Below are 11,881 nucleotides of genomic sequence, written 5' to 3'. Positions count from 1 at the left end.
TAAGAGGGGGCTGGTGAAAGCCAATTCATCTTTCCCTGTAATTCCCTTTGCCTCCCTTGGCAGGGTAACTTGGACACAGCCTTACCCTCTCCATGAAGCTTGGCTTTCTGACCCTCGCTCCACCCCAGCCTTACCCTGAAAAATACCGCTCGCGCTGCTCCCGGCTGTGTCCGGGCAGGCACACACGAGGCGCGCACGCAAGAGGGAAGCCTGAGGGAGTTCCCAAGATTGCTGCTGCAGGAAGAGTTGCTCCTAAGCGATGCTTATCTTTAGGATACAAGCAGCAGGTTGACGGTAAAATGTCACTAAATGGAATGGCATGTGTCCCAAGTGTGCTGGCCACCACGGGAGCCAGACACATGGGAAGTGACTCTCATCTTTATTCTATCCCTGGAGGTAGTTCCAGTTTCCTTTATTTACTAATGTTCTCCCTATTTCCCTTGACCTCATTTCCTCTGGCTTTTCGGAAGTAACCATGCAATTATCGCTCACTTTGAGTTGACCCTTGGCCACCACGTCCCTGGTTGCTGTTGCTCCGAGAGGTTTTCATGAAATCTCAAGTGCAGAATATTACCTTGTAGCCAAAACCTCTCTCTTGAAATATAGGAGCTGCGTCTTCAGCACTACGCTGTGCATCAGGATTTGTCCTGAGAGCACGCTTGACAGGGAGAACATGGGCTTTAAAAGTCTGTCGCAGCTGAGCTTTGATCAGCCTTGAGAGGTATTGCAGTGGCTAAAGCTCCCTCTCTTACCAATGCACCCCAGTCTTGTTAATAAATGTATATTTAACAATGTCTGGAGCGTATGAAGTGATAATAACTAAATCAATACCTCCCACATTGATTGTCCAGGATCCCTACAGCGTGACGCACGCAGCGGTGCGGTAATTTTCCAGCTAACTAGCACCCTGATCTACAGCCCTCCTATTGATTGGCCATTGTATCAGGCAGCCTCTGAGCATTATTGCTTATACCTCTATTCAGCCTCCTTTTCTGATTCATTCGTTTATTACTGGACAGGTGCGATTATCTCAGAGACTTTCCGAAATTGGCCGATGGGGGTCAGGCATTTAGACTTCTATAAACAAGCCATTTTCTATCTCCTCTAGTTGTTGCAGTGGCAGATTTTTTTCCTTTTCAAGCTTTGACTGTTGTTGGGCTGGGACTGGGGATGAATTGGCCTTTGCTTGGTTCTGCTCAAGGAATCAACTTTTCCCTTCCCTTGCTGAGTTGTCTGCCGTTCAAAGCAGGATGGATAGCTCCACAGATAGGATTAGGAAAATTTGGCAAAGGTTGAGGCTCTACTTCGCACCTGCTTTGGAGCCACTCTTGCTGCCCTTACACCTCCAATGCCCTTACGCCTGTAGGAAGGAGGAATGGATTTCAGAAAGTTGAATTCAACTGCAACATCAGCTTGTTGATGGGCCAGACTGAAAGGGAAACCATTTTCTCAGCCCACAGTAATCTTCAAGCTATAAATAAGTAATTCTGTTTCTTCGTGGGACAAAACTAACACCTTTCTAGACTTTGTTTGAAAACACAAGTCTTCCCTGGGATTGAGAACCCACATAGGGGTATGATAATAATTTATACCAACGTGTAGGAGTGAGTGGGTGTTTCACAGCAGGGAGCACTGTCTCTTGCTGAAGCCCTTTCATTTTGCTCCCAAGACTATTTATTGATGCCAAGACTCAAATCCACAGTTTCCATGTCCCCAGGCAGTCCTCACCCACTAGGCTATTACAGGGCACGTGTGTTTCTTTATGTTTTTTTTTCAGTTTCAGAATTGTTACCATTTCCTAGCAACTGTCGTTTGCAATGAATCTTCTTCAGATCAAAATCTCTCCTTGGTTAGCTCGTGCAGAGAGTGTCTAATCTGTACAAAGGTAGATGTGAAGTTGAAGGAGCTTTATAACACTGGTACTTCGCCATATGCACTCCCACAGCTCTGGTTTCTTCTGAAATGTCATAATTAGAAAAGTCACTCAAGATCTTTTTGACTAGTTCCGTTTCCAGAGCCTTGGGAAAAGCCATCAGAATGACCTCCTGGGAGATGCCTCCGGTCCCTCCTGGGTGCGCGCGACAAGTGACTGATGAACAAAGGAGCAAGAGTGTGTGTCTAGTGGGAGTGCTGAGATTGCAGCTCACTTTATTGGTTGTAATTCCACTAGACCCATGTTTTAGCCACCTGTTGATGAATTCTCCTCTAAAAAGGTAGAATGTGTAGGTGCCACGGTGGGTTATGGTGTTACTGATGCAGCTTCTGTTGGTGAGGTACTCTTCAAGTTCTTCTGAGCTGGAGTCTACTTGGACAGGCCTAAAATTTCGCTGACATAACATGAGAATTACCAGTTTGTTTTATTTTTTTGCAAGAGTGAAAGCCTTAATGTCAACGCAATACTCTAAACCTTTTCTGGGCAATGCTTGAGGGCCCCTCCCTATGTCTGCACTGTGTAGAAATCAGATTTTGCAGCATGCTGGAGTGACACCTCCTTGTCTAGAATGCTCCCTGCATCTCATTTGCTCTAAGCATTGCTGTCTGCCCTTGCTTTTAGGTTGGCAAGTTGCTCTTTTCACCAGCCTTGCAGAACCGTGAAAATACACTTGCCTGCCCCTCAGCACAGCGCCTCCGTGACAAAAGAGATAATGCTGCCCATCAAAAATGACCCTAGGAAATGGGAAAGCAGAGATTGTAAAGCTGCTTTTATAGCCTCCATGTTGGCACAGTGTCCATTGCTTTTTGGTTTCTTTTTTTTTTTTCAGTATTAGAACCTAAAAAAAGCTGAGAATTTCTTTAATCTGAAAGCATTGTGTTGATCCTGTGTAATGTGCTGATTTCATGTTTCACAACAACCATTCTCTAAGGTGGAGAGCAGCTCCTATTGCCCACAGAAAGTTACCACCAGCTTTAGAGCAATGTGGAGAACTTTGTGCAAAGCATTTGGTTCTCAGGAATCTCTTAAGGGAGACAAGAAAAGAGACAGGAAAAAAAAAGAAAAAGAAAACCACAACAACTCCGTTCTTTAAATGTCCGTGTCTTGCAGAAACTTGCTCTGTATATCTGTATAAAGCTCTCAGACCTAGCCTTGCTGTGTTCTGTCATGGTGTGTTTGGAAGTGTTTAGTAGGACACCTCAAAGAATTCACACTGGGCTTTTCAGGAATTCTTCTTCACCCCAAGCTGGATGTTTTAACTTAAATGTTGCCATTTCCTCTGCGAAAGCTGTTGTGGGACTGTTTTTCCCCAAAACTCTTAAAATTGCATGCGCAGTGGTGCTCACTCTCTATCGTCTCTTGCAGAATTACAGAAGACTCTGCAGTGACAACATTTGAAGCGTTAAAGGCTCGTGTCCGTGAGTTAGAAAGGCAGCTTTCCCGTGGGGACCGCTATAAATGTCTCATTTGCATGGTGAGTAGCACTCCACTTGTGGTAATGAATCAGAAATGTCTTGGTATCTTTGCTGAGGAGGGGAGAAGCTTTTCTCCTTTTTGGGGTAGAGTAGGGGAACTCATCTTTGTCCTTGTCCACCAATTAGCCTTCAAGATGAGAGTGCTAGATCTTTTTAGCAATTGAAATTTCTGTATGCATTACATTGTTTGGCTGGCGTTTGTAGCTGTCCAAGAAAGCCCCAACTTGGGGAGACTTTCAGCCTTCCTAAAGAAAACTCCCAGATGCCAGCACCCCCCTTCTGCGTGTGCAGGTTTACATACCTAGGAGAGAGCTGAACCTGTGACATGAGACCCACCATGTGATTTGGGACCAGGAAGGTTGCCAGAGCATTTAAAAGTTGTCCATGTCCTGCTGTGGCAATGCCTTCTTAAAGAAGGGCAGCAGCTCCCTCTGATGGTCTGAGCCTGCAAAGCTTTGCATCTGCTGTGGGGTTTTTATCCTGCTCATAGCAGGAGAAAATTCTGCTTGGAGGAGGGCTCCCTCTGCAACTTCATCTTGATGCATGGTGGGCTCTTGCCCGGCTTGCAACTTGTTAGGTGTGGGAGTGCAGTCCCCGTCCCTCATCCCATCAGCTTGCTGCTGGTTTCCAGAGGCTCATTAGCACTGATAGAAAATACTCCAAGAGAAGGCACGTCTACTGGAATAACAGCAGCATTCTTGGGATGTAGTTAAGCTGTTCCTGCAGAGCTAAGAGTTGTGATAAGGGTTAACCTTACCCCGCTGCTGGTTTTTGTGTGATCTGATGACCTTTCTGGTGAGAGAATAATGGCAGGTGGCCGCAAGAACTCCAGATGCCCTTGTGATAACTGTGCTGAGCCAGGTCACAACTTGAGTGGATTATGGACTTCCAACGGAAGTTCTGGGAAGCCGAAAAAAATGGACTGCGGGAGGCTTTCTGCCTCTACTACACAAACACTTTAAAAAGTACAAACTTGCATATTGCACAAGCTTTTTTTATTTTAGTACAAAACACGAGACAATGTTACGCACAACGAAACGTGTTGTGATGGGGTTGGGAGCAAAGAGTCAGTAGATCCCTCCTGTGCAAATAACCTGTTTGCTTCTTCTCCTCAGGACTCCTACACAATGCCCCTGACTTCCATTCAGTGCTGGCACGTGCACTGTGAAGAATGCTGGCTGCGGACTCTGGTGAGGCTCTTGGATACTCTTGTTGACTTATAGACTTTTTCCTCTCTTCTGGGATAACTTTATTTTAAATCACCACTGGGAAAGGTGCTTTTTGCTTTATTTTAAACAATCCGAGTGCCGTGCACGCAACCTTCCCAAGCTTTGCCATTTAACACCCTGCTCCAGCTTTGACCTGGGTGAGTTTTGTGTGAGTCGTCACAACCAAAATGCTTTCTCCTCTGCTGCTGTGGGGACAGCCATTGCCTGTGTCAAAGCTCTGTGCCAGGGACAACCTTGCCTTACAGTAATTTCCTGTGGGGCATCTGTGCAGAGAGGGAAAGCTGTGAGAATGGAGGCCAAATCCACGGAGATTTCGTGGAATGGGTAGCTTCTGAGAAACCTAATATTCCCCTGAAGCAAAGGGAATCATCTTCAGGATAGAGGATATGGAAGGGAGCTTTTATGAATATAAATCTGTATTTTTCAGATTATTTGAAATAGCACTGTGCCGTTTTTAAGTCTATGCCATTCTGTTTGGATGATTGGGGACCCCCTTGAACACTGAATAGGTGACTCGGTGCAGTAGTAATTTATACATGTTAAAGGACATCAGGTTAAAATTTAAGGTGTTATTAATTATTATATAACGTGTTTTCCTTTCCTGTGTTAAAGCTGTAGGCTTTATAATCAGCCTTTAATGTCCCCTGTGCAGCTGATTTTCAGGCTTTCATTTTGCTCTGATTGGGATGTGGAAAACAGTCAGTTGTGTTTTCTAGTTCTCCTGTTAGCAAGATGATATGGTGTTGAGTTGCAAAAAATGCAAGGGAATGCCACTCCTAAAAACTGTTCCTGTAAGGCATTACAAAATCTGCTTTATAGAACACGTTGTGTGCTTGGAATTACGATTAGGCTGATCATGCTCCTTTAAATCCTGCCTTTTAAAAGTCTTGTCCAAGAAAAGTTACCAGGATGGTGAAATGCCTGTGGGCTTGAGTACTAATAGCAACTCAATAACTTGGCTATCCCCTGGGCTGTATTTTATAGCTCTTCAGCTACACCCGTCACTATTTAGATTTATACAAGCTTTTGTAAACATTTTAGCAGCATGTTATAAAAGACACATATGTGGGTATGGGGCTTTGAGGTGTTTGGATGAATGTGTGCTCTGCCACCTCTGCGAAGTTGAAGAGTAATCTGGTCCTTCAGCGGCGCTTGTAAGCAGAGGATAAAACGCTAATTTCTTTTTCGTTTTCTTTACTCTGAAGTCTTTGTCCTCTCCTCTTCCCAGCAGCTTCAAGTTGCCTTCTAAATTTGTGGCGCCGATTTCAGGCCGTTCTTGGGGTCAGCAACAACTTAATTCAAATTCAATCAGGCGCCTTTTTTTCGTGTGCGCGGTGGTCACCAGAAAGGGGAAGTCCCACTCCAGCTGCTCGGTGTTTAGCATTTACACCCTCTCAGGGGGGGAACCCATCTCACCTCTAGGTATCCCTGAGGAAGGAGGGGTTCAGGCTGGCAGAGGAGGTTCAGGCTGGCTGTGTGGTGTCCACACAAGGCTCTTCTGCCGACCAAGCAGACGGGATGGGAACAGTCCAGCAAGACGTTGTGTTAGGACTTGGCACTTGTGTAGGGGAAGCAATTAATAAGTGGCTACTCATGTGTTCCCCAGCCCTAGCCTCTCCCTGCAGCCCCCAATTTATTAAACCAGGCCTTTTCACAAGGCGTGCTTGCACTGCCTCTCCCGTCTCAAAAAAAATTCTCCCAGCCTATGTTCGTATGTTTCTAATGTAACCATTAAAATGTAGCCCGAAGACAGCAATAAAAACCCTGGAACGCCTTGGTGCTTTTGTGTCTTGATCAAAGTCAATGTGTGTAATCTCGTTAAGACTGCCCTCCTTCCCCCCTCCTTTTTTATGAATTAATGGCATACAGCAGCTGGGCTCGGTGTTTAATGCTCACCAACCTGCATTGTTCTAATTAAGGTATCTCCTTTTATTTCGGGCACAAAAGAGACTCTTGTTTTTTTTTAACAAGCGAGGAGCTGTGGGATAGTGTGTGTAATAATCGGCGCTGTTACCTTTCCCTGGGTATAAAGCCGGCTCCCCAGCGGGGTTGGGAGGAGGGAGCCTGCTCGTGCAGCACACATGGAAGGACTTGGCTGGGGGAGAGGGGCAGCATTTTTCCTCTGTTTTGCAATAAACAATTTGTTGGAGTTAATAGGAGTTGAGGCGGGTGGGTTTGTCAGGCTTCCGGCCCCTTTTGAACATTCTGGAGATCTGCCATCCCTGCTGGTGGAAAGTTCTCTCTCTTGTGCGCCTGGGGTTTATATGCCCAGCCGACATCTAATATTAAATTAGAGCATGAGTGTGTCTGCGAGGGAGAGGGAGGACCGTGGATTGAACAAGACCCTGGAACTGAAGGTTCTTGGTGCCTGGGAACACTTCTAAACTTCTGCTGGGTCTGGAAGATGGGGTGAAATGTGATGCTCACAGCTGTGTATGGGCCAGAGGAGAGGAATTGGTTTTAAAAAGGTTTAAGGTTTAAATATTTTCCAGGATATGATGCTACAATGGTCTGTGCGTCTCTGGTATCCTCTGATTGCAGTGGTGTCCAGGGCACTGATGAGGATTGGATTTTTAAAGTGTTTAGGTTTTCTGAAAATACAACTTTTGGACTTTCGCCTCATGATGTCCAACTCCAGGTTGTAACTGTTCGGTTGCTAACGGAGAGGGGGAGACATTTTTAACCACGAACTCCGCAAATAGTTGCTGGGCTTTCTAGCTTAGGTACTGTTGTACTGAAGCTCAGTGCATCAAACTGGCTCTGAATTCTGGCGATAAAGTGTTCACTGTAGCAGACTTTATCTCTCTCTCCTTTTGCTGAGTCGGATTAACATGAAGGAAAGGCTGGGGTAGCAGAAAGGGACCCTGGAGATGGCTTAAGCAAACCAAGATCGTGATGCTTGCTGACTGGCTTGCCAGTGCCTTAGTACCCGTGGATGCTCCTTGGTTAGATGGTCCTCCTTGGTTAGGTGGCCTTAGAGAAAGGGAGGAACCATCCCTTCACCCAGCGTCAGGACATAAGGAATTGAGTGGTTTTCTCTCCTAATACTTGCTCTGTGAGCAGAATCACTGTGCCTGAGGGCTGTGGTCCCAGGCTACAGGTATGCTGTACACTGCACGCTCTGCAGGCAGCTCTGTGGTTGTAGGTGCAACAGAAGTGGAGAGAGGGATAAAGAAAGTGTTGCTCGGTGCCGTGTGATTGTGCCTGGGTTCCCAGGAAATCATATTACCTGTTTTGTCAGCTGGTTTTATATTGCTGATGAGCTTGCTCCTCCCTCCGTGGTGGTTGTCTGGAGCACCCAAGACAGTGACATTTTTCATCCATCCATCCTGCATGCAGAGAGCTTGTTGATATCTTCAGGGTGTGCAGAAACCAGGACACAAACCTGGAGTGACTTCCCTGGGATCCCGTTTGGAAGCCCCTGACAGCACTTGCAGGTTCTTCAAAGGCAGGAGAGGAAGTGGTGTTGCAGCAGGTGGGGTTCCTTCCCTTGAATGTCGACCGTCCTTGCAGTCGGTGTCCATCCCCTGCAGGCAGCTGGACCGCAGCCCCGAATCGCTGGGTGATGGGGGGTGGATCTCCCTCTGGAAGAGGTTTGCCTGCCCCTTCTCTATCCTTCCTCCTTAACCGAGGGGAACATTACAGCTTCCAGTGGGCGAGATTCGTATTTTGCTTCTCCTGGGAAGCGTGTTCCGATAGTACAGATTGGCAACCTGCTGCAATGCTTCCCTGGAGAGGTCTGGAGCTTCCATCCTTGGAGGTCTGGAAGAACAGACTTGATGCATGTCCGTCAGCAGTTACTCAGGTTGAGGTGGTCTTGCTGGGAGAATGGATTGGTGAGTTCTTTACATCCCCCTGAGCTGCAGTTCTGTCATCTCCCAAACCCAGGTATCCTTTTTCTTACGAAGCATAATATGGAGTTAAAAGGCAAGTCAGGCTGTCGTTGGCCAGTGATGGAGCTGTTGGGTGCAGGCATGCAGGGCCTGAAAGAGGGCAGCTTTATTTGAGCAGATGCAGTTTGTTGGGTTTCCCCCATCGCTTGGACAGCCAGATCCATCATTTCCTATGTGTATTTGCTGACCCCAGGCTTGCGTTTACCTGTCTTGGGCTTACTTGAAAATGACAACTGCAAGAGCAGGAAAAAAATGCTTCTAAAAAGCCTTTTCACAACAGAATATGCATGCAGGGGATCCACTGATAGTTGACAAATTTATATCTTTGGTAGATTACACTGTTACGTTCTTAGCCTCATAGCTTTTTCTGGGCTATAATACAGCATGTCCCGTGAAGAATTTTTGTAAGAAACAGCACAGATGCAGAGCGATCCTTCCGAGTGATTCCTTAGTGCTTCCAGCGACACAAGGGCCTCCTGAGTCAGCAGCTGCGTAGAGGATGCTGCGCTTGACCCTTCATGATGTTCCTGTCTGCCATGAAGTCGTCCGGTTATTTATTAACATATTTCAGCTTTGGCCTCCCAACAACCTGTGGGGCTGAGCTCGTCCCTTGGAGGAGGCTTTTGTGAAAAAGGTCGGTCTCCTGATTGCTTTAACCCCATTAGCTGACAACTGGAGGCAGCCCACCGCGGCAGCGGTGAACGGCTGCTTCTCTGGGAATTAGCATTTGCTGCGAAGAAGCTGCTGCTTCACGTGGAGGCGTGGGTGGGAGAAGGGGCTGCTCTCTTCGTTGAGAGTTGGATCTTGGAGTTCAATTCCACTCCTGACAGAAGGTGCCTCTCGGGATGGGTCCCTTCTGTCCTCTTTCTGCTTTGGTTCTTCCTGTAGAACAGGCAGGCTTGGAGCTCAGGATTGATAGGGGCACTGTGTGGGCAAAGTTGCTCTGTGCTTGTGTCTTTTTTCTCTTGCCTGGGAGCATATTCTACTTGGAAATTGCCCATTTTTTAGACCCACAGGACAGCAGGAAGTGCCTAAATCCTTCCTTTTGAGTTTTCTTGCTTTAGCCAATTTATAGCAGACATCATGCTTTTTTTTATTATTTTTAAGAGGCAACTTTAAGACAAAATACTCCAATCCTTTCTGGCACCACGTGAGCCCTAACGACTTCTCAACATCTCAGCTCTCGTTAATGTATTTTTCAAACTACTACCCCAAGTGATTAGCCTGTATTGTGGATCAATCACTTGCCAAATTTTAATTAAGAAAGGAGGAGAAAAAATAAACTCCATCCTGGTTCCAGCCCCTTTTCTTTGCTTTGTAACAGCCCTGGAGCAACTTCGTGCAGCAGTTTTATAAACCCCTCAAAACCGGGGTTTATAATGGAAAAGCTGAGGTGGCCTTTACTCTAGCACACGCAGCTATAACACATCAAGGCTTTTCCATGAAGCTATGATGAAAGGAGCAGAAGGACCTGGAAAAAAAAAAAGAAAGAAAGAAATGGCCGACAGGTGGGACTTATTATTCCACAGCATTTTTATTTCAAGGGAAAAGTTTAGTAACCCCAGCTGGCAGGTGAGCAGTGGGGGAGCAAATGCTTTTTCATTGTGCCAGTGCCAGCGTGTGTGTGTGTGTACAAGCTTATGTGCCTCTCTGCAAGAGAGGAGAGCTTAAATGTTAGTGCCAGTAAATGTCGTACGCCTATGCCAAAAAGTCAGATGTAAAGAACACGGTTCTAAGCAATTTCAGCCTAAAAAGAAAAAGTCAGGACTTATTTCTGAGTTTAACACACATGCTGATGTGTGCAGAGGATGACAGTTTCATTTTCTTTTTTTTTTTTTTTTTTAAAAAGGCTTCCCCAAGGTTCCAAAGTCATTATTTTTGCTTGAACTGTTTAATACCAAGCATAAGTGCTCGAGAGATCCGGAGACCTGGGCCTGGCGTGCCACGTGCAGTCAACCTGTGCCGCGTTCAGGCCAGGCTGCTGAGGGTCTCTGCGACACCATCGTTCCCTCCAGGGTAGCCGGGCGTCAGAGCTCAAGATGAGCTGCCCTCCCTGCATGCAGGTGAAGCAACATCCACCACTGCCCTAGATGGATCCACAGTCGGGTCACGTAGCTTTTGCAGAAAATGGGTCAGCCTACGTGGGTTCTGGCGTGGTCAAAAGCTTGGCCGTGGCTGCCCACGTGCGGCTCTCAGCTTTGGTTAGGTGGGGAGAGGGGATCCCCCTAACATCTTCAGAAAAGTGGGGCAGAAAGCAAATCTCCAGGACAGAGATCCCAGGATCTGGCAGGATAAATCCACCCATATTCCCTTGCCCTGCGGTGTGAAGGAATTGCATACCTGGACCTCGCTTTGCCGCGGAAGAGAGGAGCAAAGCTGCGATCAGTTTAGTCAGATTTGTTCTGCCGTGCTGTGGGCTGAGCGTGGAGGACTTGACCTCGTAGTGAGCACCTCCACAGCCTTTGGGGAGACGAGGACAGGGTGGCTTTCTGTTCTGAACTGCTCCAGTTCTGCCAGCAAGCCCTGTGCCAGCCAGCAGGCGCTCACACCGTGCACCCCTCTCATCCTGCATCCCTCTCAGCCGACTTGCACGCTGAGCACCGGGCTGGTCTTAACAGCAGCGACCGAAACTCGGGGTGCTCAGAGAGAGCCCTGTGCTCAGTTCTGTGTTGAGACTGCGGTCAGTGTTGAAATCCAGGGCGTCTCAATTCCCTGCGCTGCTGGTGCTGCTGCAGACGGGAGGCTTCATTGCAGCAGAGCCATCTCTCTGTCATTTTTCCCATCAACTGTCTGTCACATCTGCCAATCTAATGATGACCGGCTTAGGTTGACCCCGATTCTGAGGCTTATTAACACCCTCTCGCTGTCAGGTTCGGTGACAGATGGGCACATCAGCCCTCGTTGTATTTCACGTAGTGTTCCTGTCGGCCGCCCATTACCTCGGCCCAGCTCACATCACAGTTTGCTGGTTTCAGCTCACCTTGACGGAACAGACTCGTCTCTGCGGCATCGCTGCGAGCTGGCGGGGTGGGACAGGATGAGGGTTTCCTTCATGCCAGCAGCTCTGGTGCTCTGGCGGGACAGCCGAGGCAGTCCCCCGGCATGCTGCCCCGAAAGGGGTGCTCCAACCACTCCATGACCCAGTTCAGCCATCCCAGCTGAAAACCGTGCTTTTTTCGGCTGGGCTGGTTTTCTGCCTGCTCAGTGATCCGAACTGGCTCATCAAGGGCTGCCGGTGAGCTCGGGCCAAGCCGTCTGCAGGGATTCCTGTCCCCAGAGCTGCTGGGTTTGGTGAGAGCCTCGGCCCTGGGTTTCAGCCTCCTGCAGAGCTCCTTGACTGCCCAGCTGCCA

General features: G+C 47.7%; 1 protein-coding gene across 2 annotated transcripts in view; it reads left to right on the top strand.

The window, feature by feature from the left end:
• RNF220 (ring finger protein 220) overlaps positions 1–11,881 on the top strand; it is a 45,011-nt gene that overhangs the window by 32,422 nt on the left and 708 nt on the right. For both annotated transcript variants that reach the window (XM_009873947.1, XM_009873946.1), the window contains exons 7-8: positions 3,299–3,407; positions 4,524–4,598. In XM_009873947.1, the coding sequence (XP_009872249.1) occupies positions 3,299–3,407; positions 4,524–4,598 (184 nt within the window). The remainder of the gene's footprint in view (positions 1–3,298; positions 3,408–4,523; positions 4,599–11,881) is intronic.

The sequence above is a fragment of the Apaloderma vittatum genome, unplaced genomic scaffold (assembly GCF_000703405.1).
Source record: "Apaloderma vittatum isolate BGI_N311 unplaced genomic scaffold, ASM70340v1 scaffold17687, whole genome shotgun sequence".
NCBI classification, from domain to species: domain Eukaryota; kingdom Metazoa; phylum Chordata; class Aves; order Trogoniformes; family Trogonidae; genus Apaloderma; species Apaloderma vittatum.
Note: the sequence above shows the minus strand (reverse complement) of the source record. Positions and strands in the feature narration are given on the sequence as shown.